The following is a 26223-nucleotide window of genomic DNA, read 5'->3' on the forward strand; positions in this document are numbered from 1 at the left end:
ACTCCTATAAGTTATTCCGATCCTAGCAGAACAGCAGGAAGAAAGGCAGCGAGTCATCAGATGCTCCACTGGTGCTCAGTGCTACACTGAGCACCCTCCAGTGAAGCCAGCTCTCCAGTTCAAAGAAAAGCACACAAAGAAGCTCTGCAGAAGAGTGTTTCTATCATTTCCTGTTAGTCCTCAGACATAAACATCTTGTACAGTAGATAACCTACAATGAGCTTCATTACTATACAAGTACCCACTATTGATCACAAACAGTAGACTGGGCGGTTTTAACTGTAAGACCTTAGAAATACAGTGAGAATGAGAAGGAATGGACTTCTGAGAGGAGCTGAAGCTGAGTCTATGTTTGAATTGACATAGAGAGTTTTTGATTTTGAGCATTTTGATAGACAATAGAGCAATTCAAAGGAGTAACACAATCTTCTGCTGCAAAAATATTGCCTTTATAAAAAGAGTGGATGCTCTGGGATGTAATTACTGCACTGTAATTGCAACTAAGTACAGTTTCCATTAGCCTAGTTTGATCAAGAAGCATCATTTTACACACAATTTAAAATATATTTGTACAATGACACACACAGAGCTAGGTAACTTACAAATATAATACCCATTCTCTTTGGTGCATTTTTGTCAAACATCAGTGACTACAAAGTGAAGCCCTTATAAGTGGCCTCAGTTATGCTGTTAAGGGCAATATTAAGATTATTAAAATTATCTTAATTCTGCATTTGCATGTGTGAATACAGTCTCAAACTATTTTGTGCAACAGGAACTGCAGCCTTTTGAGTTGAGGAAAGAAAAAGTACTTTTTAAAGGAGCAGTTAACTTAGTACTTCACTGTACTGAACTGTACTAAAAAAGCATTGGCGAGAATACTCTTCAAACTCACCCCTAAAAAGCAATCTTCATTAAGGTTATTGTTAAAAAGCCCACAAGAAAAATATTTACATTCAAAATTATTTCACAGTATTGAGTCACCTTTCAAAGGTATAATCTATTTTATTTTTCTCAAATATGGACCTAAACATAGAGAAATTAATAGAGACAATACATAGTTCTAGATGCTTAATTTCATCATTTTTAGAATCTGATTTTTCAGAGCTCTTAGCCTTACATAGCATTCACAAAGCAGAATTCCCAGCTGACTTCAAAAGTAGGTCTGAGAGAAAAGCAGATCAGCAAACAGAATATCTGGTCCTGAGCCCTCATCAGAACCATCTTTGCTTGGCCCTCACTCATCCCAAACCATTCATTCACTTACAGTCTCTCTGTCCAGTTGCTTTCAGAATCCCACCAACTATCTCCATTAAAGTATATGGACAGTACATCTTCAATTTAAAGAAAAAGATCAAGTTTCTAAAATAGGGTTAACAAAAATATTTTGTGGCTAGGAGAATTTTTCCAAGAAAATTTAAACAGGGCAAACATATAGCATGTAACATTTTGGCTCAAATGCTTCATCTGACAAAGTTCTAAGTGACTGTGCAATGCTAGACAAATGTAAAAACAATCTTCATTTCCTCAGGATTTAAGTAAGATGTGCGGATTTTAATAAAAGCTGTCAGCTTAAGCTGAAGATACCACTTTGGTCAGGCCTTCAACACACAAGGTGTATATATATGTAATGTCCAGTTTTCTTGGAAAGGTCCATGTGTTTCATGCCACAGCTATTATCACTGCAGGAGCTGTGCAGAAACTGAGATGCACCCTGATGAAGGCAGGGTTCATTATGTAGTCCTTATTATTGTAATACTTACGCAGCTACCCACATTACTTCAATGTAAAGAAAATTCATCACATTATTTTCAAAGCTTACCACTAGAACCCTACAGAGGAGGGCACCTAAAATATTATTATTTAAAATCACTGCAGTTGTCAGATACCATTCATGGATTTTTTAAAAATATAAAACTCCTGATATTCTGTAAGTGATAAGGAAGAATGGCCTTAACTCTGAATCAGCCTATATTAATTGTCTTTAAGAAAGACCTGAGAGACAAAAGTTGTTTAGGAATTTGTTCCCCAAACATACACCGAAAATCACATTTATTCTGTTGCCAACAGATCTATGTAGATCAGATACGTACCAGACAAATAACACTTCACTCTGACGTAGCAAACTTAGAATCCTGGACCACTGATTGTTTCACAAGAGGGATAAAAAGAGGTTTAGAAGTTGGCGGGATCAAAGCAAAGGAACTGAAAATCAGCACTGGTTAGCCCAAATATAAATGTTTCCAGAGACGTCCAAAACACCAGCTCTTCTTAAATCGAATAGATGCTAAGGTATATCACAAAGTGATAAACAAGTCATACAATAAATAAGGCAATTTCAGGCAAGGCAAGATACACAGCTGTTGTATCTTCCAAGCTCAGAGTATTGTTCTGTTCTTCATACCAGATTGGTTTGAAAAAGCAAAAGCTTTGAGGTAGAACCATCATTTATTATAAATATGTTCAATGACTAACACAGCAAGACTTCAGGCCTCTAAATGTTTAAAGTTACGTATAGTGATACATTTGAGTATCTTATTGATGCCTTTGAAACAACCCCACATTATTCCTGAGGCACATATAAAATACATGGCGCCTAGCTCTAAAAGCAGTAATTCAAAATTATCACTTGGCTGTTAACGATTTGGAAAACATTGCAGCAACTAATTTAGAGGCTGATGTAGTCCTAATTAGAGACATTCTTAAGAGAAATCAAGACAGGCAGGTTTGTGAGCTGACCGCATGTCATGATGGATGTAATCAACACAGTGATCTGAAATCTTTCACTTTCCAGGTATAAGACCTAACACGAAGCACTGTGAAAACTACCAAATATTACTGTGATATCCTAAGCAGCAAAACAAAATACTGAGCTTTACGTCTGGGGGAGGATGCCAGAGAGAATCAATTATTCATAAATGCACAGTAACTGGTTTTTTCAAATGCTGCAGTCACTGTGTATCCCAGCATGAATTTGTGTACCTTGTATGTGGAAGATCAGATAGTGGAGTTTTTGTTCTGAAGAGTCACACCCACCAGAAGTACATGACCATGGGTTTATTCAGACTCTCATGCCAAGTTAACAGGCAGTACAGTTCAGAATTCTCAGTCCCTTCAGCCAGAAGGCCTTGGCAGTCCAAAGGACTTCAAAAGCAGGGAAGCTGCGTGGAATTGACAGAGGTCGTACAGAATGCCATTGGTACCAGCCCAACAATCCTGAACATGAAGACGTTTTTATGCAGTTTCATAATGCTCAGATGCTAAACTTCCTGACAACGTGTAGGGTCTCAGCCTGCTGATGAAGCATCAGTTTCAGCAGCTTCTTGAAGAAAGGTCCAAAAGAACATCCTTCCATCCTCAACGCTACATTACCAAAACTAGCCAAGATCCTCGAGAACTGAAACCTTCTCATCTTCTCTTAAAGAACACAGTTGATAGAGTCACACTGGAACAGACAACCTTCAAAGCAGTAACATTCTATGTGTATGCTAAACAGGTGATTCGCTGTTGCAAGACACTCCATGAAACAGTCACATACTCTACTTAACACCAGTAAAATATTTATTACCTGTATATCCCAAAACCCAGCCACAGGCAGATCTGACTTTTCTTTTTCGTAGAGGAAAGGGACCTGGGGGTCCTGGTGGACAGCAGGATGACCATGAGCCAGCACTGTGCCCTTGTGGACAAGAAGGCCAATGGCATCCTGGGGTGTATTAGAAGGGGGGTGGTTAGCAGATCGAGAGAGGTTCTTCTCCCCCTCTACTCTGCCCTGGTGAGACCGCACCTGAAACATCGTGTCCAGTTCTGGGCACCTCCGTTCAAGAAGGACATGGAACTGCTGCAGAGAGTCCAGCACAGGGCAACAAAGATGATTAAGGCAGTGGAACATCTCCCTTATGAGGAAAGGCTGAGGGAGCTGGGGTTCTTGAGCTTGGAGAAGAGGAGACTGAGGGGTGACCTTGTTAATGTTTACAAATATATAAAGGGTGAGTGTCACGAGGATGGAGCCAGGCTCTTCTTGGTGACAACCAATGGTGGGACAAGGGGTAATGGGTTCAAACTGGAACACAAGAGGTTCCACTTAAATTTGAGAAGAAACGCCTTCTCAGTGAGGGTGACAGACACTGGAACAGGCTGCCCAGGGAGGTTGTGGAGTCTCCTACTCCGGAGACATTCAAACCTGTCTGGACACATTCTTGTGTAACCTCATCTGGGTGTTCCTGCTCCGGCAGGGGGATTGGACTGGATGATCTTTTGAGGTCCCTTCCAATCCCTAACATTCTGTGATTCTGGTGTTAAGTGGATCACAGCAGCTGCAACCAAAGATGACACAAGAGACCTTGCCTGATGAACACGCACAGAACATAGCCAAGAGTAACTACTAATAACAGCTTTCTCAACAGCAACCTTGCTTTTTATTGTCACTGTAATTCTTAAAATTTTCTGAAATCTAGAATAGGAAAAAGGTCCTTTACTCTTACTCAGCAACGGAAAGTAAAAGAAATAGAATATGTTCTTCTGTAGCTCACAAACAGCACAGTAAGGCCATTTTTATTGAAATGAGTTCCTGTAAGAAAGTGGGCCTGAAAAGGGATAAAAATAAGGAATAGAGTCAGGAGGAGGGAAAGAAGGATATGGGGACAGATCAGCAAAGACCATCAATACTAGATATCTACTGTCCAAATTTTAAATTTAACTATTCAATAATATATATGGGGTTTGAACATTTTAATGGACTGAAAAAAAAAGAGACAATTCTAAATAAATTAAAGCAGCAGAAAATTAGCAGTCTAGAAACTAAGAATATACTTCTCATACTTGTTGGCAGTGAAAGGAGGCGAAGAGAATTTTCCAGCCATTTCATAAGGGATCATGGTAGATTTTACAGATATATCAATCCCCAAAAGAGACACAATGGGGAAGAGGAAAAAAAAAACAAAGTCTCATCTAGTGTGTACCTCAGACCAGATCTCCATGCAACTTGCATTGATAGACACTCTAAGGCAGAGCTAAATGGAAAGCTGAGTATGGATCGTTAGAGACAGGACTGCAGAAAGCTTGAAGGTAGGTACCCGAAGGTGCTTTTGGACACATGGCATATATTGTCAATCTGTAACAGTTATATTTCTTATAATGCTTTTTTAACTTCACACATACCTACTGATAAAAAAAATGGCCCACAGTCACAAGTGAAAATGGATAATTTCTTAGACCCTTAGATACATCATAAGAGAAGGCAAAGCTCTATGTCAGTGGAGCCATTGGTTGCCATAACTACCATCAAATACACAGCAAACACCAATACAAAAGCCTGTTTAATGAAATTCTTAACCTGGCTTTTTGCCTTTCAGGATATATAGCACTTGATGGAGATATTATTCTCTTTGTACTGTAATGCAGCACTAAAACATCTGTTTCCCACATGATTAATTTAACAAATAAGTCAACACACAGTGAGGCACACTCAGAAACAGGACACGGGGGAATGAAATAGCCAGTGTAGAGGCTCTAGTATGTCAGGTTATTGTCTAGAGACTTAAAGGGGAATCAGAACAAGAGGGCCACAGAAACAAGACGGTACTCATCAGTAACAGATTACTGACTAGTTATACTGTTATTATAACCACATGGCATATTGCTTTCTTCAAGGTTATATTTTATAAACTATCAACTTGCATTATAACACAAGATCATCTACCAAGCAAAAAATATCCCAGTCTGAATTTTCCCCTGTGCAACTGTATGGTTTGTTTCCTTCAACAGATGAACTTGCCTGCTGAACTATGAGCATATGTCTACCATAAATACTTTAGAAATGAAGATTTTGCCTTCTTCAAAACATTATTAATTATTTCTGATGGAGTTGCAAAATTTCATTTGCCCATGGCTAGATACCATATGGGAGAGGACTACAAACTGTTTTTACCTACTGACATATTGCTGGATCTTAAAATCTCTTAAACCTTGCCACAGCTAGAGTTTGTAATGCTTTGACAAGCAGCTACTTTTACAAACTTGGATATTTTTTAAAGTCTAAGTCACATTCTAGTAGATCAGACCAACTGCAATTAACTTCATAATCAAAAACACTGAAATATGCATGGGAATCAAAAGGTTCAAGAGTGTGACAATCTGATTTTTCTAAAACAAATGAGAATTACACAAGCTACCTGAAGCAAATCAGCATCCATCTATTACACTATATGCCAACTTCATCAGAAATAAAAAATTAACACTCAAGTATCTCTAAAAAGTAAATTATAGATTTTTATTAGTAATAAAAGATTTACACACACATGCTTATGCCCCAGATCAAACCAACTCTAGATTTACATTAGCACCCCTAAAGAAAATGAAAAAATATTCCACATAGCAAACTGGAGAGATTTCCTTTACAGAAGATCAGTTAAATGATGCTTCATCAGAAGTATTTTTTGAGATACATCGAATCAAAAAACTTAACATGGCAACCAGATAACAAGAACCAACAGAAACGAACTACTCTTACTATACTACTTGTATACAGTATCTACACAAAATTTTATCTAAGCAGGCAGATGGCAGATAAAGTTCGTAAGTAGGCTCCGCATTTGATTCCTTTGCTATTAATAGAAGCCTAGGCTGTGGTGGCCAAGGTTATATCGGGCTAGACACACTCTGGTTTCCTCAACCTACCAAGAAGACCTCCTGACTTCACCATGTAAAAGATTACCTCTGTAATTGTGCAACTGATTTGTATACACAAAGTTAAATCAGTTTATCTAAACATGCCACACTGAAGCAATTCAAGTCAACAGGCAAAATTGTGTGTTTGCACGCATTAATTCCTTTATATAGCTTTGAGCTTAGCTTACTTTGTCTTGCACAGCAAACAAAGTTTCTAGTTCACTTAATTGCACTGACTTAGCATCAATTCTTTAGATAAGCAGGAGCAACCTTACGTTGGGTGCAGACACCCCATATACCGTGACGCACTGTCCTGTATGTCCAGGAGGACTGGAAAATCTACTGCTCAACTCAAGAGTGTTGTTTCTGAAAGGATGCTATGGAATTCTTATCCTAGAATGATCAAACCTCCTGAAGGGACCTACCACACACCCAAGACAACTTACTCTCAAATCCTACTATTAGAAGTAACAAGTAGGGTAAATATAACAGAGAAATGAGGAGAATATTCTTATTCCCTCAGGGTTTGCATCCGCCTACCCTGCAAAGGTAACAGCATACCTTATTTCTTCTTTATTAATTCAGCTTTATTCAAGAATAAAACTGTTTAAAATAGGAAAAGACAATTGTGAAAACTATAAACTCTTGGATGAGAGCAGTATCAGAAGCAATTTTTATATTTACCTAAAGCAAATCAATTTGTCTGTGCTCTATTAAAATCCTGCCACTAAGAGGAGCCCTAAATCTATCCCACGCTGAGCTCTGGAAGAAGTGACCATTCTTTTTTCTTACTTCTCAAAATCAAGGGGCACTGTTATTTTGGTGATACTGGGGAAAGCAGAATCACCAGAAGTTGAACAAGAACTGATAAATAAAGAATCACTTCAGGAGCAGCCCCCTGAAACCACTGAAGATCAATGAAAACAAAAAGAGGAATTTTTTTTTTTCCATTAGAGGGAGTCTACCTATAAGGAGAGGTTCTACCAAAAAGGAAGAATGATGAAATAGTGAAGGCTAACAGTAAGAGAAACAAAGGAGGAAAAAACATTACAAGAAACAAAGAACGAAGCCACCTCAAGGCCTAGAGCAGGAGAATGGTGAATACAGACACAAAGAGTCTGAGCCAAGATGACAACCTTCAAACAACAGAAAACAGCAGAATTAATGAAATCTCTACGCAGAAATGCAAAAGAGAAGATGCAGTGTTATGCAGAATTACGTATTGCACAGGGTAAAAACATGACAAGAACCAAGGAAAACGTTCTGATATTTCTATATGTTCCTACCATTTTCTGCTAGATTTATTAGGAAGAGATGAGACAGCTCTTATGAGAGTATGCAATCTCACCAAGGCTAAGGCGATCAAGATAGAGACTATTCTAGAAAGCTAGTCAGAAGAGAAGGCTCACTCTAGCACTCCAAACTGTCTTCTGGCAAAGTCTTTAGCTCTCTGTTGAATAAAGAGGTACACAGGGAGCTTCAAAAAGACACTCAGTTGTGATACGTGAAGTTTAACTGGCTAGGTATCATCTACACACAGCAACTGGTTGACTGATCTTTCCTTTTACAATTTGATACAAAGGGAACAAAGGAGGGTACAGCGAGGTACCACATTCCTCTTCTTCTGACCAGGTACTTGTCTCCAGTAGGTCTGCACACTTGCAGACTACGAAGGATGTTTGACTTCCTCAAAACCCTACCCTGTTGTACTCAACCAAGAGTTACCAAATTCCTTGATTTAAAGCTGAGAATAGAAAAAACAGAAGGCAAGATGAACTACAGACTGAGAAAACACACAAACATGGCTCCCTCTTACCCAATCTGTTCATTTTATCATATTTGCTCACATAAAGTCCAAAAGTATCTGGACACACCTCAGGGTTACCTGTACTAGGCCGAGGGGGCTAGCTGGGACCTGAGAGAGACGACCCCACAGCACCTTCCCTCTAGACAGGCACTCGGTGCAAGGGCAGTGAGGTTCGCGTAAGCGCCCGAATAAAAGGCATACACACATCCACAAAGAAGGGAGCCCTCTGACTCGACCCCCGCCGGGGCTGGTGGCCGGGAAGGCATGGCTGACCCCTCCTCAGGCCGCCGTTCCACAGAGCCTCGCCCGACCCACGGCCAGCGAGAGAGGCGACCCAGGCGGAAGCAGGTGTCCTCGGTCACTGCCCTCCCCCCGGCGCGCAGGGAGGCACCGGGCAAACGCCGCGCTCCGGTCACACCTCTACCGCCCGGCGGGGCCGCCCCCGCCGGCAGGTGCCCGCCCGCCCCGCCGAGGCCGCCCGGCGCTCACCCGGCCTCCCGCATGACGTTGCTGTCGCCGCAGTCGCAGGCGCCCCCCGCCTGGCTCCGGAACATGTTGTAGTCGTGCCCGGCGTGCTCGCCCTGGTGGAAGCACTCGGCGCACAGGCTCATGCAAGGCGAGATCCCGCACGTCCGGCACCGGTAGGCCACGAAGTTGGCCGTCCACACCAGGCCGCACAGCGTGGCCGGGTCGTAGGCCCGCACGGCTTGCACGAAGCTGTCCCACGGCTCCCCGCCCGACAGCAGGCAGCGGCACCACTCTAGCGCCTCGGCCGCCGCCTTGCCGCCGCCCGGGCCCGCCGCCGGGGCCAGCACCCCTTCCAGCAGCGCCCGCAGCTCGCCCGCCGCCGCCCCGCTGCTCTCGCCGCCCAGCGCCGTCTTCAGCCGCGCCGCCGTCGCCCGCTTATCCCGGCCGCTGGCGCCGGCTCCCGCCATGATGGGAAACTGAGGAGCCCTTACGGCTGCGCCGGGCTCCCAGCTCTGGGGCTCCCCCCCGCCGCCCTCTCTCCCCTCCCAGCGGCGCCTCCCTCTCGCGATAGCCACGGAACCGGCGCCCTCCCCGCCGCCCGCTCCCTCCTCCTGGCGCTGCCTCGCCTCTCCCCTCCCCTGACATTACCCCTCCTCTTCCTCTGCCCTCCCCGCCGGCTCGCGCCGCCGTGTCAGCGCGCAGGTGCGCGGCCCGCGCCGCCGCCCCACAACATGTCGCCGTCCGGCGGCCTGAAACTTCTTGTCGGGACGGGGGAGGCGGCAGCCACGGGCTGTGCGCCGCCTGCCATCGTGGCCTCAACTGCCGTGCGGGCCCACCTGGGGAGGCCGGCACCCCCGGCGGTAGCGGAGTCCTCTTTGTTACCGGGCGGCTGCCGTGAAGCCCGGACCGCCGGGTTAGGCGGTGGCAACTCTGAGGGCAGGAGCGCGGCGGGAACGCAGGCGGCTCCTCTGAGCCTTCAGGGCCGGTGTTGCGCGCTCGCTCGCACCGGCAGCCCCGCCGGAGGTGCCGCAGCACCGACGGGCTCGGCAGCGGCACCGCGCCTCGCGGGCGTCCCCGCCACCCCACAGCCCCACAGCCCGCGCCGTGAGGTGCCGGAGCGCGGCTGCTCGCTCCCGCCTGGAGAACATGTACTTGGATGCGAGCTGCCGTAGCTTACACACTGTTCAACCGTTCTAAAGAGCGATAAGCAGGTTTTGAACTATGTAATGGAAAAAATTAAAAGAACAAAAATCTGTACCTAAACGAAAGTAACCTTTTGTGTGACAGCAGCGAGCCCCGGGTTCCCCGGGCAGGCTCCCCTCTGCTGGCTTCGCCACCGGATCTCCCGTGGCTGCTCCGCCAGCGCAGGGAACACCGGCCCGCGGTGCAGCGTGTGCCCCGCCAGGCGTGCAGGAAGGAAAACGTGACAACAGTTAAACCCGCCGCTTTCCTCTGCAGGCGCGTCCCTCCCGCCCGCCAGGCGGAGCGCAGCGGTTTGAGCCCTGAGGAGAGCGCTGGAGGACAGACCTGGCTCTCACGAGCACGTAACGGCTGTAACACGTAAGGCTGTAATTAAATGTATCGCGTTTATAACACGCGATAGGCAAAGCGAACATTTGTTAATTACAGACGAGCGATCTCAACCCGCGGGTACCAGTCACCCCGCGGAGGGGCGGCGGCCTGCAGCTCGCGCGGCCCCCGCCGTCCCGCGTCACTGGGCGGGGCGGGGCGGCGCGGGGCGGCGCGGGGCTGGCTCGCTGCGAGGGGCCGGGCGGCGCGGCGGAAGTGCGGGGTCCCTGGGCCCGGCCCGCCGGGGCTGCGGTGAGTGGAGGCGGTGCCACCGGTGTGGGGGTGTGCGGGCCGCGGAGAGGGGCTCCGTCGGGCAGGCGACTAGCAGAGGGCTCCGGGAGTCGGTTCCTGCTCTGCGGGGTCCGTCCGTAGGAGCGGAATCCTGGGCCGAGGCGGGTGCGGGGCCTCCTCGGCGCCTGGCCTAGGAGCCGGTTACCGGCGGTGGGTGGGGAAATACCCGTGCGGCGTCAGCTGGGCCCGAAAGCCCGGGGTGCTCAGTGCGGAGGGATTTAAAGTGTAAAATAATTAAATATTATCTGTGGCTTATTTATATTATTGGACCTGATTACACATTATTTTCCTTAGTTAAGCGATAAACATGAAGAAAATAAAGCTTAAAGAACTGGAAAGCTGTCTTCAGCAAGTTGATACTTTTGAGAGTCCCAAACTGCTCCTTGAGCAGTATCCAACGAGCCCGCACATCGCAGGTACAGGTTCCCTGCAGCACTGCTGTCTCTTCTACTGCTTCTTCATCAGCACTTAACAAAAATGTATTTCTATTGTATTATCTCCTCTGAAGGCTTTACACTAAAAGTAGTTGAGAAATTGTATCCAGCAGGAATGTAATTACTTATTTTTAAACGACTTGTTAACTTATTTTCATTAGAAGTATGCTGTTAATGTACAATCTAAAAATAAGGTAATCTGATTTAAATGTCTTAATCTGTAAATCAGAAAGCTGAAATGGACTTATTGAACAGCATACAAAAACCAGTAAAAAGTGTACATACAGACACTCATTATACCTTAAATATTTTTTAAAATATTTTACATATGTTCTTCTCCCACATATATTTTTCCACAGATACTCACAGCTCTATGTGTAATCTCTCCACCAAAGATCTGCAGTTCTAGTACTTGCCAAAATGTTTTTAACTTCTTCTCACATATAAATGAAAAAGAAGAACAGACAAAGGTTGCTTGACAAGAAACCTTTAGCTCAGAGTTTTCTGAAGACAGAAGTAGCTTTCTTTATTAATCAGATGCATAATTGATATTATTGACCTGTGGCATTTTTGGTTTGTTTGTTTTTTCTCAGCATGTATGCTTTATACAATTCACAATACTTTTGATGACATTGAAAACAAGACAGTTGCAGATTTAGGATGTGGTTGTGGCATGCTCAGCATTGGAAGTGCAATGTTAGGAGCAGGGTAAGTATTTAATACCAAGTTCTGGTTGGTTTTTTTTCTGGTATAGAAGAGTAGAAAATAAGATTATTTCATATGTTTAGACAGTAAATAACCATTCAAATAGTGGAAGGAGATGGACAGTTGCCATGAATTTGGAGGTGACAATGTTTGCTTTTCCCTGAAGTACTAAATGAACATGTAAAACTTCCTTCACAAACTTTGAGAAAGGGCATTTTTATTAGCACTGAATTAGTAGCATATGCTTGTTACAAGTTCTGTAGACAGATCTCTTTCAAAACTTTACTACAGAATTTAAACACCATTTTATTTTGCAACACCCTAATGTGCAGCACTTTTTTTCTTTTTTTAATAGATTTTGTGTGGGGTTTGACATAGATGCAGATGCTCTGGAAATATTTAATAGCAATATTGAAGACTTTGAGCTCACCAACATCAACATGGTTCTGTGCGATGTCTGCTCTATATCTGACAGCATGTCAGAGACTTTTGACACTGTTATTATGAACCCACCATTTGGTACAAAGCACAATAAAGGTTGGTAATTCTGAAAGTCAGAACTAAATAGGAATGAAGCAGCAAGGGAAACACTTTTAATGAAACATCTCCCTTTTTTATTACTATTACCTATTGTAGTTACCTAGAATTTTGTGGTTCTGGAATCAGTTCGTTAAGTACAGATTATCAACTTCAACATTGTAAATAACAATTGCTGCGTTTGAAATAACCATTACTAGCTATTTCATATCCCTATCATTGTTCTCTTTTACTAAAAGCAATAGAGTAAGTTTTAGAAGTACTTTATGTACCTTAATGTGTTCAGTGCTGTTTCTCAAACAGCTATTACTCCAGAAAAATTGAAGTATGAAGCAGATATTTAAATCCTCTAGTTTAAGCTTGCATTTAACAATTCTAAGAATTTCAACATTCTTTTAGGAATGGATATGATTTTTCTGAAAACTGCTTTACAAATGGCAAAAACAGCTGTATATTCCCTTCACAAAACTTCAACACGTCAGGTAAGTCCTTCATTTTAGTAGGGTGAGCATTAATGAGGCAATTAAATAGTCCATATTTAATTATGTTGTCTATATATATCTTCACTGATTTGTTCACACCTTTATGGGAATGAAAGTCATTTCAGCTAAATACTAATCGTGTCAAATAACTGATCTCACATGCATCAAGGTAAGTGATCAGATGCTTCACCTTGAAAAACAAAAGCACAGGAGACTTCTTAAATACAGGAGCGTAGATGTTTATACAACAGTGTAAGAAAGAGCTTTTAAATTTACCTGTATCTGTTTAATATTGTAGCACATTCAAAAGAAAGCAGATGAATGGGAAGTGAAGATGGAAGTGATAGCAGGTAAGATTAATTTCTTGCTAAAGGCAAAAAAAAAGCCACCCCAGCATTTTGTTGGGGGCTAATACCTGTAACACTAATAGCCAGTCTTAACAGTATGAGGTACATTTAAGTGTAATTTTACACTGAAAATAACATAGGTCTTCTTGTAAGCAGCATTTTTTTTATTACCTTGCTACCTGGCTAGAACACAAGCAGGCACTTACTAAGGCTCTGGAAGATACATATTCTGTGCAGAATTAGAACTTTATTTCTTCCTGGACTAGATTCTGTCTTCAAGCAGAAGTTAGCTATCTTCTTGCTTCAAAAGGAGATTGTTGCTGTTTAATGAAACCAAAGTGCAGGTCAGTTCTCACACAAAAAAAACCACCCTGTCCTTACAGTCACCTTAATATTTTTCTGAGAGTTGTTCAAGCACCTTCCCAATTCTTCCATGTCACCAGCTGGATGCTTTATAGAGTCATACAACTTGAGACATGGAACTGCATTTCTGCTATCCACTTACTGTGTGATGTGGTTGGCTTAAATGTTCAGTAATAATCTAGTCCAGAAGTCCAAACAGTTTATCCAATCAGGGGCAGCAGAGTTGGGGCAACAGGAGAACATGGGTGTAAGTCAATTGACCAATCATAACTCTAGCATAACAAGTGTTCTTTGTACTGTTCACAGAACTTAGATATGACCTACCAGCATCATACAAGTTTCATAAGAAGAAATCAGTAAGTATAAGACCTAACATAACGGAGAAAATGCTCTGTCTTGTACTGGGCAGGTAAATAAATTCTACTTAAGAAAATTTAAGTTTGATGGACATATATACTGGATGAGGAATGCTCACAGCACCTGACAGAATTTCACTATGATAGCATCAAGTTCCATTGCTGTTACTACATTTTGTAATTGAACAGGGAAAATAATTGTAATGCAAGTCAAAGCTGTACACAAAGACTAAAGCCAGCACTGCAACTAGGCGTGAAAAATCCAAGGCAGGGGTACCAAACTCATTTTCATCTGGGGCCACATCAGCCTCAAAGTTGCCTTCAAAGGGCCAAATGTCATTTTAGGACTGTACATACAGTCTGTTAGGCTGATGTGGCCTCTGGTGAAAAATGAGCTTGATACCTCTGATCTAAGGGCAGCATCCTTGACACAACTTTTAATAGTTATTTGCTTGATCCTATCTGCAAATGGAACTTAAACGAAATGAAGTGATGAAGGCCAGAGTAACTAGGATTTCACGGCTGTACCATTATTTCAGTGTTATATGCTTTCTCCTGTAAAAAGCTACAGCCATTGAAATCCCTCACAGAACCATCTTGCAGGGGGTAGGAGGAAGCTGTGCACTTTGTCTCACAATAGAAAATCTAGTCAGGATGCTGGAGTATTGAAGCTTAAGCCCATGGGCAAGTTTCCTGGGTGCTAAATGCTGGCCTAGAAGACATTTATCCCATTACCATAGGGAAAGTAGACTGAGCAAGATTTGAAGATGGTTAGGAATGCTGAGTAGCAAAGACTAGAAGTTTTATTCAGCTGTACCTGTTTTCTTGGTGACTTGAACTTAAATGATGGAAATATGTCTTTCAGATTTGCTGCTTCCCAGTTACAGCTTTATACCACATTAACATCCAGGCTTCAGTAGTAAGCAGTTTTAAGTTTTGAATTTATTGGCAGCTGCTGTTTAACATAACTGCAAGATTACAGTAATGTCCAGAACCTTTTACATTTGAATGAGGTGCCAGAAAAGTTGAGAGGATCTGACAGTATAAACAAAACTATAAATACAAAAGAGTTTCGCAGGGTGGTATGTTAAGAGTAAGCATGTTGCTTAAACACCAACAACAAAAAGCTGTAACCTAAAAAAAATGAAGCTTTCCTCTCATTATAGGTTGACATTGAAGTGGATTTCATTAGATTTTCTGCCAAGAAACTCCTGAACTGAGGCATGTCTTTAAAACCTATTGTAAATGGAACAATAAAAAGAATTATTTTTTAATATTTTAGTATTACTGATTTCCATCTCCGTTTTCTGTTTTCAGTTGTTTTGGTGCAGGTTCTTCTTTTTCCGTCTCCTCTAGTGGTCTCTTCTTGGGACTTGCTGGTTCTGCAGGATTGAATATGTAGTCATTTATGGTAAAGGAGAGCATTGCAGTATTACCTGCAATTTTCTGAAAAAACCCCTTCCTACCATGTAAGTTCAATGATCAGTCCTAGTTTATCCACAGCCACTGCTATGCTAGAGCATTTACTTATTACTGTGACTTAAAAGCTTTTATATGTTTTAAAACACCAACTTCTCAGAGCTTCCTCCCTGTATAACTTTACAGCAGGAGAGCAGGTAAGAAGATGAACGGATACAATCTAAGAGGAGTAGGTTTTACTGGGTTTTGTTTAAGCAGGTGCCATAACTAATGAACAGAAGCTTAGTTCCTCATCTTCTCCAAGCTAAATACACAGAATATGCAAAATATATATATAAATAAAAATACCACTGTGTCTTCTCAGATCCTTGAGGAAAAAAACAATTGACCACACCAGAGACTAGGTCTGTACCGTTCCGTAATATTGCCAACATCCACCATCTTTCAATGCAGAATGCTTTGAACAGCCCTGCAGTACAGACTCACCTATCTGGTAATTATTTTAATATGCTTTTTGGAGATTTCTGGAAGGAATCAAGCACAAGACCCTTAAGAAGTTACTTTACTGACAAAGAGGACAGAAATACTACAATCTAGGGGAAAATCTGAAACACTTTTAGGAAATGTGGGTACTTTTCCAGAAAGCAGCTCCGTGTACTAAAGAAGCTGCATCCCGTGCACAGAATGACATACCTGTTTTAGTATCATCTTCACCACCTTCTTCTTCTTCAAACTTTATTTTCTTGCCCTGAAACTCTACTTTTCCTTTATGTGCACCTTGAGGTATCTTTCCCCCTCTTCCTTTTCCTTTAATTTTGCGTCCTGTGGGGATATAAGATGTCAGGAACTTTGTATCATTTGTCTTTTGACTGTCAAGCTCAAAAGAATGCTTTACAGTTAGTGTTTATCATGTCTTCATTCTTTATAGTTACTTTCACACAGTGCCACTTCTAGGACATTATAAAGGCTTAAACCAATAAAAGAAGGACCTTTTGTTTTCTGTTTCAGCAGTTCTTGCTGATCTTCCAGTATTTTTTTCAGAGCTTCTTTCTCTGTATCTCCTTCTAGCACTTCCCATGTAACATCCTTGTTCCGAAGCTGTAAGTTTCCGTTATGCGCTTCTTTGGCTTTTTCCAGAGCTTCTTTTGCAGTACTCTTAAATAGGATAATTCCCTTAAAAAGAAGAGTGGCATTTGCATTTGAATCTTACTGCAAAACATTCAGCTAGAATGATGAACAACATATCCTGCTAGGTACTTCAGCAAGTTCATTAATTTTGCATGATGTAAAACATGTCTAGACTGAAACAAAGCCCTCAGACTGTCCTAACAAACAGTCTCTGTTGAACTTATCAACTGAGAAGGCTGGAACCTTCATCCATTCTTTTGAAAGAATTTAAGGGAATAATTTAATTCTCTAAATATTCTGTGATTCCACAAGTCAAATAATTTATTATTTGATTATAGAGAGAACAAGCATTAATAATTCAGTTTCAGACTTTACTACAGAGATCTTAACTCAATGTCTAACATTCTACTGACCTCCTTTGCACCTCTAACAAAGTGTATCCATTTGATTTCTCCGTGACCAGAAAATACTTCATGGAGATCTTCTCTGCATGTTTGATCATCTAGGTCACCAGAAAACTTCAAAAGACATCCCATCTTTTCTTCCAGAGACTTCTAAACAAAATTTAAAAACCCCACATTTTTGTCAAAGAGTCAAGCTTGAATATTCTTTTTTCCCCAATCCTGAGACTATTAAAACATGACAGTGATAAATAAGCAGTTGAAGTCACCCCCCGACTTTTCACCATCAGTAACCCAAGCATTCTTGCTACATAGCTTATTGATGCTGATGTCCAAGTCTTGCCTAGTGTGTCCCCCCTCTTTATTCTTTTTTTTTTCTTTTAATTTTCTTTGCTCACTGTGATGTATTTATGTGCAACTTAGTACTTCTTTCTTGTAAGAGACTTACAGTCTTTAAATTCTACAAATCAGTTTTCTGAAGGCTGACATCTCAGGTTAAAAATCTATGTAATACTGATTAAATCCTTACTGGAACAATGATCATCTCAGTGGTGCATTTCGGATCAGTTCTGAACAGGCAAACATGTCTAATAATTTAAATTCAGGATATGATCCTTTAAACAAAATTAGTCTCTTTAAAATAAGAATGAATACCATGACATAACAAAGTCATACTGTAGTTTAGTTTGAAAAGCTGAACTGACTTTCTAGAATGTGCTCTATATTACAGAATTTCAAACTCCAAATATCCCTTTACAAAATGTAGGTGCAGGAGCACGTTTGTTATGTGTGGACTGAAAATCTATACAAAAGCAAACATTGCATACTTTTCAGTATAGAGATTTAAGAAACCCATACCATTTCAGCATCTGCTGCTTGTTTCTGTTTTTCTTCTTTTTCCCTGTAGAAAAGTTACATTAATTAACAATTGGTTCAAGTGCAGTCACGTGAGCCAAACCAGGTACTTCAGTTGATGACTTACTGTTTAGCTCTTGCTTTAGCTTCTACTTTGTTTTGTCGCCTTTCTTCATTCTTCTTTGTACAGTACTCCTCCCTTCAATAGATAATAAGCTCAGTTAATACCACTTAAAGTATTCCATTGTAATTACTTCATATGACAGCAGTAGCCAAGAAACAGTTGAGATTATCACTGGGAGTTGAGCTGCTAGCCTCCAAAAGGTACAGCAACCAATACCTGTACAACAGTGTAGAAACGCACGCTTTTCCAGTCAAGCTAGATTCTTGTCTAAATCCACCCTTGACCATTATGAGTTCATAGCTCAGTTAAGTGCACTTACTTGAAAAGCACTATCAGCTCTGTATCTTTGTACTTTTGGTTTGGGATCTCTGTGAACTTCTTAGCAGATTCAACACTGTCAAAAACTGCAAATATTGAGCCCTGTTAAATGGTAAGAGACAGTCAGTGCTGAAGTAATTGAACAGAATGTTGTTTGTGGGGATCTCTGCCCCAGGTCTAACTGTTCACTGCAAGAGCTACTACCTTAAATGTTCTCTGCAATGTTCTTCTCATTTGAATGTTTTCAACTGGACCTTTATCTTCAAGCCATTCTTTGATGTCATCGAGAGTTGCATCTAGTGGAAAACCTTTCTGCAAAATAGCAACAAGCTTCAATTATATGCAACAAACTGACACCTAGTCAGAAATTATAACCTTGTCAGAAATTGAAACCCATCTAGTACAAGTTAATTCGAGCTTCATTTAGATGGTTTTCAGTCGAAGTCATGCAGGACAGCACAGAGCAAAGGAAGAGGTTTACTTACAACATACACAGATCTGTTTTTAATTGCAGCCTTATACTGGTCATTTAATTCAGGAAGGGGTTTGTTTGGAGATCTTCTGATTTTAGTTTTGTCTTCATTTATTTCCATTAAACCAGTCTTGGATTTTCTTAATGCTTCTACAATAACACTAAAATCTTTTGAAAGGCGACTTAACCTATTGAGTAAGCAGACATAGGTTATTACAAATATACAGGAAAAGCTGAAGCCAAATGTTAAAAACAGCAGTAGGAGCTGTATATGCAGACCAGGGACATTTGGACCTAAATAAGCAGCTAAAAATCACCCTTCCATCCAGATTAGTTGTACTTTGTTTTTACCTGTTGAATTTGATCATCACTTCCAAAGGCACCCAGCCGTCATCTAATTTGATCTGTTCCTTTAGGAACTTGTCTCTTGGTAGATTGTGATTGCCAAAATAGTACTGAAAAAAAAAAAAAGAAAGGGAGAGAGATTTGTCTTCAAATGTTCAGTCTTAAAAACTAATTTTCATCTGACAACTTACTGCAGTGCATTGAGACATATCAAATTAATGAATCTGAACAATTAGAAATTCTGAAATTATTATTTCCTGCTTTAATGTGGTATTTTTGGAAAAGCTAGCTGCCACACGTAAGCTCTATAAAAGGAGTGCTTCTTGCAATGGGACTAATGTGGCAAAGGACTGCAGTTTTGCTCAGGAAAAGCAGGAAGCTTGTTCTGTTAACATAAATTACTCATCAACCTGATCAAGCTCTGCAGTCAAATTTGTCACCAAAAGATTCAGGTTTTAGTCCTTATTTGAGGAATGTATAAGCAAGAATATTGTATTTTCCACATTGAGAAATCCTACACATAGACTAGAGTTTCTAGGTCTCATTCAAGAAAATACTGTAACATTAAAATATTATTTTTATTTTAATTTACTGTGTTCCCATTTTGATCCTGTCCAGAGTGGGAAGAGCAGAGTGTCATGTAGCTGACAAATTGTCCAGTTCAGTCAGTCAGTACAAGATAGACAAGTTAATCAGATTCTTTTGCTTACTAGCAATAATCTAACCAGCGTCAAATACATGAAGGCATAGGGCAAGTTGAAGCCTTTCCACCAATATAATTGTGCTTTAAAAAGCCAATGCAGGTTTTACAACAATATCTCTGCCTCTAGTATACCTCAAAATCACATTACCACAAGTCTAGCTTTGTAGACTATTTTTCCTCAGTCTCTGTTTTTTTTTCCTCCCTATAAATAAAGACTACAGTGCCATATGTTAATGGGTATTCACACACAGCTGTATTTGTGTCCTTCAGGAAAACACTATTTTTCAATATATCAATTTAAGTGAAATGCTCAGTTTTCCATTGTAGGGTTACCTTTCAAGCCTCTAGACTGAGAAATAGTTAATCTAAAGTAGGCGCATAAGTTTAGTTGTAATTTGTAGCAATAATTGTAATAGCAAGTTATGCAATCTGCCAATATTTTGACCAGCACAGATTCCCCCCTCTCCAATTAAGTCATATAGAATTTAAATGCATTTTCCTATTTGCATTAATTGAATAACCCCAGTGAACACAGAAGAAATTGTTCAATGATACATTTACTTGCCCTAGCACCTAAAACACTACCAAGTTAAACCTTTTGTGTTTTTAAATGGCAGTCTTAACAGGCAACTCCAGAGAAGTATAACTTCCAACTTAGACTACAATTATGAATTATATTGAAGTATTAAAGACCTGTCATAGACCTGTGACAGACATTTTTTGAAGAGTTGAAGACTCAGGTCTAATTCCCAATTAAGTTAACTTCTATTAGCCAAGTCCTTAACAATGAATGCCTCCAAAACTACATCCCAGTCCAGATCCCAAACTATAAATTGAACTTACCTCAATTTGCTGACAGATTTTGTTTTCCAAAATAGACATGTTTTCACCCTCTCCATTTGCAGCCATTTTCACCAGGTCTGTTGAAAATAGAGCAAATGCATTAAGTATTGAATAGTACTTTCTACAGACTTACATTTATGTAGTGTTGCATTTTACAGCAGCCTCATCTAAACAAGATAACAGCCAAGGTTTTAGCCATATATTTATGCTTGTGAGCCCATTTTAAACATGACTGCAGAACTCCAAGAGGAAACTATGAAACAAGGGGGAGGGGAATAAAAGGAAAATACTTTGGTTGTTAAGGCAGCATTTGACATTCTGCATTCAAGATAAGTAAAAGAAAAATGCTGGCCCTTTACAGCATTATTTATTATTTACCTTTTCTAGGCATAGATTCTCAGTTGGTACCTAACAGCAATAAACCTGAGAGCCAACGTTTGCTCTTTAAGTCAAATCCAACCACTCATCAAAGCATCAATAACAAAACTTGTTTAATATTCTTACATAGGTATCATTAGAAACTATTCCTGAAACTTCTGCCTCCTAATAATCTTTGAAAGTTCAAGGAACTTCCTGGAGGATGGAATGGAAATATCTGCATTTACTAATGCATCCTAAACTTTACAAACTTGTCTTCAACACATTTCTGCCTGAATACTGTTATCAAGCATCTTTGATAAGAGGTAAGATGTTTTAACTTGAAAGTAACTTGTTACCTTAACTGGCATTAAGCATATAATCCTAGTACATAGATACAACCACTACACGCACTAGAAGGTTGATAAGAAAGCAGCTTCTGGCCAGAAAGTTAATTCGCATGAGAAAACGTCTCTCTAGTTGCTCTTAAGATAAGGATAGAGTGTGAAGAGTAATCCTTGAGGGAAAATGCAGCTTTATAAAACTGTCAGAATCAGTTTGAATTCAGTTTTGAACTATGAAGTACAGATTTCTCCCTTTGGCCACTATCACACTTGTTAAATCCAGCTGCAGAAGATGAAGCAGTTTCATAGCCCTCAGTTACCCCAGCTCACAAAGCACTGATGACTAAGACTACTCAAAATGGGTTTGCACTCATGTCTTGCATAGTTTATTGGGAGGTTTAAGCACACACATTCTGCTCTTCTGCCGCTCACAGGACAGGAACATCTTTCAGAGCATCAAGATGACTGATAAGGTCGAAGTGTGGAGAAATCCCGAGACTCTCTTGTCACAGGAAATGATGTTCATCAGCACAGCCACACAGCAGCCCCACCTTATTTTAGTAGTTTAGTTCACCAGTCCTCATTCAGCCTGCAGTCTGCAGTACTCCTAGCGCCTCCTTTTCCTGATGTCAATGTCAGGTTGCATCCTTTGACTTGCTTGTAGTTCTTTTTAATCTAGGCACTTGCAGCCTTAACATTTGCATCCTGGTCTCCCCTACTGGACTGCCACCTGTACCTAACATTGTAACACTCCTTAAAGCTTGATTTCAGTGAGTGTTAGTTGACAGTTATGCTCAGGGTGATACCCATTTGTCTGCAAAGCACTTCACGAAAATCCAGGCCATTGCACACCAGCTCACAGTTGCAGTTGCTTTAGAGATGTCTCACATGAGCCACCCTGACTGCAGGAGGCTGCCCCAGTTCACCACCACATTCAGGTGCTGGCACTATCATAACGGTCCCCTGTGATGTTGTCCCCAACCTGACCTGTGAGAAGCCAGTGTTCTGTTTTACATTATACCTAATTTGGTGTATTTTAATGGCAGTCTATGGAGTAGTCTCAGCTTTTTCTACTGCATGAATTAATTGACCACACTCTTTGGGTGTAACACCTGATCCAACAGAAAGTTAACCCCTACCGAAGGAATGAAAAAATAGTTCTACTAGATAAATTCATCACTGACTTGAATCAGCTTGTAGAAGACACTAATGATAGAACTGTTAGGGCAGGGAAGAGAATAAAAAAGAAAATCAGAAAAACCTTTCTGGGGGAGAAAGCAGTTGCAGTGGGTTGGGTTTGACATCAAACAATATCCTCAGGGTCAAACAACAGTACTGAATGGCAGCTGGGTGAATCTTTATATTCTCAAACCTTAGTCTGGCAATTGAAATCACATTGTAAAGTCTTCTCCAGGTGCAGATTTTTTTAAGCAGTATGCAACATATTTAAGTGAACCATTTTCTTATGAGTGCTTTTCACAGTACAGCTCAATTAACATTTAAGATTACATAGTAAGTTACTAACATGGTGGTTCTACTGAAAGTGAGTTAATTTTCTTGATGCAGTTAGAAACTTTTCTTTGTTGTAGCTAGCACAGTTGTTTGCATTTAGTTTGAGAATAACACCCCAGGACAGAATTAATGTTTTTCTCCAAGTAACTTTCTGGAGGTTTCGAGCTGAAACAAAGAGAATGTAAGAACTTACTGTTATCTTAGTTATTGTCAGGGAGACCAAGGCCTTTCAAGGCTGTCTGCAGGTGTGAGGCAGCTGAGAAGGGGCCGGAGATGAGACAGACCTTGACTGACATCCAGGCTCATCAATGAGAACATTCCACACCATTAGCATCATGCTTCATATTTAAGGAGAGACAGGTTTTCCAGCTAGAGAGAGGGACATTTCAGTTCTGCTCCATTTCAGTTGAGTTTCATTCAGGAGTTTACTGCAGTTCGTCCTTTTCCCATCCTGCCATTCTGCAGCGGCCTCTGGGCCTTTCTGCCTTTTTCCCCTCTTCCCCCGGGACTGGCTGTTCAGGACCAGGGTGCTCTCTCTCTTCCAGGGAGTGGCTGCATAGTGTGGATGGAGTTCATGAGCAAATGCACTGAGTGTCTTTTATATTCTATTTCCATTATACATCTATATGTGTATATATATAGCTAGTAGTAGTCTATTATATTATTTTGTTATTTTATTAAACTGTTTTTATCTCAGTCCATTAGTTTCTCCCTTCCCTTTTGATTCTCTCTCCTATTTGGAGGCAAGGGGAAATGAGCAAGTGACTGTCATGGTTTTGAATTGCTAGCTGGGGTTAAACCACAACAACTAAGAGGTATGAAAAATTCTGCCCTCTTGCATATTGTGAGGAAAAAAAATAATTTGGATTTAAGTCATGTATTTTGAGAAATGCATTAACAATGTCTTCTGGAGCTCTGGAACAGAGACAATGTGTTGGTACACACTGAAATACAGATTGAGCTGGACAGAGACCCCAGGACACTGTCAAAGAAGAGCTGAGTGGGGGCAGGTGCTCTGTGCTCCTCTGTAGCTTGAAACACAGACCAGCCTCCCTGCTTGTTCCTTCAGCAGTCTTCGCTCTTTAACCTGTCTTACTGAACAGTGCACAGATCTCCTAGAGCAAGTTTTCACTTAAATTCAAGTTGTTAAAAAAAAACTTGGGGCAGGGGGATTGGACTAGATGATCTTTCGAGGTCCCTTCCAATCCCTAACATTCTGTGATTCTGTGAAATCACCAGCAGTTCTACCCCAGTTAACGAGGTGAGGATTAGGCAGAGGCTGCATGTCTGAGATGGTGTAGTTACAGGAAAAGCCATTCATAAAGCTGTTGACTTCGCTTTGGTCTTGTCATTTAGAGAGATCCACCCCTCAATCTGTCCAGGGTAGCCTGGCTATTCTAGCCTCACCAAAAAAAAGAAATCGTACCAGTCTGAAACATGCAGGGCAGCCTTCGTTTTACTGTTGCACATCCAAGAAGCCTTAAGAAATGCCAAGATAATAGTTACTAATGCTGTGAAGCATAATGAAAGAACATATGCTTTTGTCTTGACCCAGCTTCTGCCGCCTGAACTCCTTCAGCCTTGTTAGATCCTTGAATACTCTTTATGGCACATCCCAGTTCTCAGTGCACCAGTCTCCCACTCTGGGTACCAGAATACCCAGAACCAGTAACTCGCTTTTCACATAATAAGGCTCAGCTCCACTGCTAAGATGACATAAAAAACAAAGCCTATTTCTGTAGCAGGATTTTCAAGATAAAACCCAAACTGTACAGAAGTACAAAACAACACAAGACTTGGGACAAGTCCTTCAGATTAAGTCTTACACTTGGAAAAGTTTTTGTAAAAAGCACCCGTTCAGCTGCAAGTAACAACATGCTGAAGGCAAGGCTAAGAAAGAGTCAAGCTTGATGCACGTGGTATTCAGTTCAGACACTGATCAAGCTCTAACCTATTTAGAATAAAGCAGAAGCAGCCTTCTAATTTAAGAGAAATTTTGGTCATGCTGCACATGCTCACTTCAGGCTCTTTAGCTCAGTCATTTGGCACAAACCCGGCTTCTGGATCCAACTTCCAGATCAATAGTTTTCAGCTGCTGTGCAGCAATGAAGACTAATAAAAAGCTGGCAAAGCTGAAGAACAGCCACAGTCTGAAGTCTGCAAAATCCTACCTAAGAGTTTATTTTAAGTGCTTTCTTACTAAACCACACTGAGCTGTTCCTTCTGTGTGCCAACAGCCTGGATCAGTACTACTCAAAATGAAAACAAGTTAAAATAATGTAAGTAGACATGAGATTTAAACTACAAATGGAAAATGATAGTCAAGCCCTTTACGTACAGCAATATCATCTCACACCATGCTAGTGAGATCCCAGAAGAACTCTCAGGTGAATTTTAACGTTACCAGTAATTTAGTTTATAGATTTATGGTCTGGATAAAACCTAGCTGCAGGCTGACTGCTTTAACCATTACTGTAATAGAGATAGGGAAAGGGTTTAAAAAAAATCCCCAATAAAGTAAGATGGAACTGTTATTGATGGAATTCAGGAACCCGTGTGCGAGAGGCCTGAGCCTTCCCACCAGGTTCGTGTATCAAAACAGAGCTCTTTGTTTCAGGTAAGGATCAACTGCCACCGCTCACCATCACCGCGGGACCGGCGCGGTCAGTTCGGGCGGAGCCGGTGCAATGTATGCGGGCAGTGAGAGCGCTGTCGGCTCCTGAGCCCGCGCCCGTGCCCGGACCCATCGGCTCGTCCCCTCACACTTCCGCACCCGCGCAGCTCAGCACGCGCCCCGCACACCCCGCGGTTCCCGCGCGGCCCCAGCGCCGCCCTCAGCCCGCCCGGGTCCCGCGCTGCCGCCGCACGTGCTGCCGCCGCGCCCCCGGCGCTCCCAGCCCCGCAGGAGGCCCCGCCGCCCCGCAGCGCTGCGGGCCGAGCGGCGCCGGCAGCTCCGCCGGCAGCTCCGCCGGGCACGGCCGGGCCCCGCGCCGCAGCACGTGCTACCCCGCCCCGGGGGCTCCCCCCGACCGGCCCGCCAGCAGCGCGGCACGGCCTGGCGGAACGCGGCCGAGCGGCGCCAGCCCCAGCGCAGCCTCCGACACAAACCTGCGGCACCGCCGGCCCCGCTCGCACGCGGCCCCGCTCCGCCGCTTTAAAGGCCGCAGTCGGCGCGCGGCCCAGCAGCCCCTGCGGCCCCCGCCCGCCCCTCACGTGGGCGCCGCTTCCGGGGCGGGAACCGCAGCGCTCCCGGGGCCTGCCCCGCCCCCTCCGGTCAGCCCGGGTGCTCCCCGCGGCCCGGCCAGCGGCGCCCCCGCCCCGGGACGCTTTGGGGACCGCGCAGCACCTGCCCGGGGCGGGGGGGCTGGTCACAC

At 42.3% G+C, this 26223-nt stretch overlaps 3 protein-coding genes across 13 annotated transcripts in view; 1 reads left to right on the plus strand and 2 right to left on the minus strand.

Annotated features, from left to right (window-relative positions):
• UBR3 (ubiquitin protein ligase E3 component n-recognin 3) overlaps positions 1-10032 on the minus strand; it is a 120038-nt gene extending 110006 nt beyond the window's left edge. The window contains exon 1 of the mRNA XM_080346430.1: positions 8966-10032. Within this exon, the coding sequence (XP_080202556.1) occupies positions 8966-9411 (446 nt within the window). The 5' untranslated portion in view covers positions 9412-10032. The remainder of the gene's footprint in view (positions 1-8965) is intronic.
• A 428-nt stretch (positions 10033-10460) lies between these two features.
• On the plus strand, positions 10461-25945 carry METTL5 (methyltransferase 5, N6-adenosine). Of its 8 annotated transcripts, none has more exons than XR_013922266.1 (10): positions 10536-10765; positions 11099-11220; positions 11832-11946; positions 12299-12480; positions 12880-12962; positions 13261-13312; positions 13979-14028; positions 15346-15497; positions 21145-21319; positions 25467-25945. XR_013922266.1 is itself a non-coding variant. In XM_080346427.1 (8 exons), exons 2-8 carry the CDS (start codon positions 11112-11114, stop codon positions 15246-15248), a joined length of 645 nt encoding a protein of 214 aa, XP_080202553.1. In that variant the 5' UTR covers positions 10461-10504; positions 11099-11111; the 3' UTR covers positions 15249-15280. The 8 variants fall into 8 exon arrangements, 4 of the variants coding, with proteins under 4 accessions (XP_080202553.1, XP_080202555.1, XP_080202552.1 ...); XR_013922268.1 differs by lacking the exon at positions 25467-25945 and adding an exon at positions 21772-23029; XR_013922267.1 differs by lacking the exon at positions 15346-15497.
• Positions 14953-26109, minus strand: SSB (small RNA binding exonuclease protection factor La). Of its 4 annotated transcripts, XM_080346424.1 has the most exons (14): positions 25958-26109; positions 24276-24328; positions 23043-23218; positions 20637-20713; positions 19097-19200; positions 18759-18933; positions 18478-18585; positions 18275-18375; positions 17959-18030; positions 17835-17877; positions 16989-17129; positions 16437-16620; positions 16141-16269; positions 14953-15410 (listed from the first exon to the last, which is right to left on the minus strand). In XM_080346424.1, exons 4-14 carry the CDS (start codon positions 20700-20702, stop codon positions 15313-15315), a joined length of 1221 nt encoding a protein of 406 aa, XP_080202550.1. In that variant the 5' UTR covers positions 20703-20713; positions 23043-23218; positions 24276-24328; positions 25958-26109; the 3' UTR covers positions 14953-15312. The 4 variants fall into 4 exon arrangements, with proteins under 4 accessions (XP_080202550.1, XP_080202551.1, XP_080202549.1 ...); XM_080346425.1 differs by lacking the exon at positions 24276-24328; XM_080346423.1 differs by lacking the exon at positions 24276-24328 and having other exon boundaries at positions 23043-23401.
• Between the last annotated feature and the right edge of the window lie 114 nt (positions 26110-26223).

Source organism: Nesoenas mayeri, assembly GCF_963082525.1.
Source record: "Nesoenas mayeri genome assembly, chromosome: 6".
NCBI lineage: Eukaryota > Metazoa > Chordata > Aves > Columbiformes > Columbidae > Nesoenas > Nesoenas mayeri.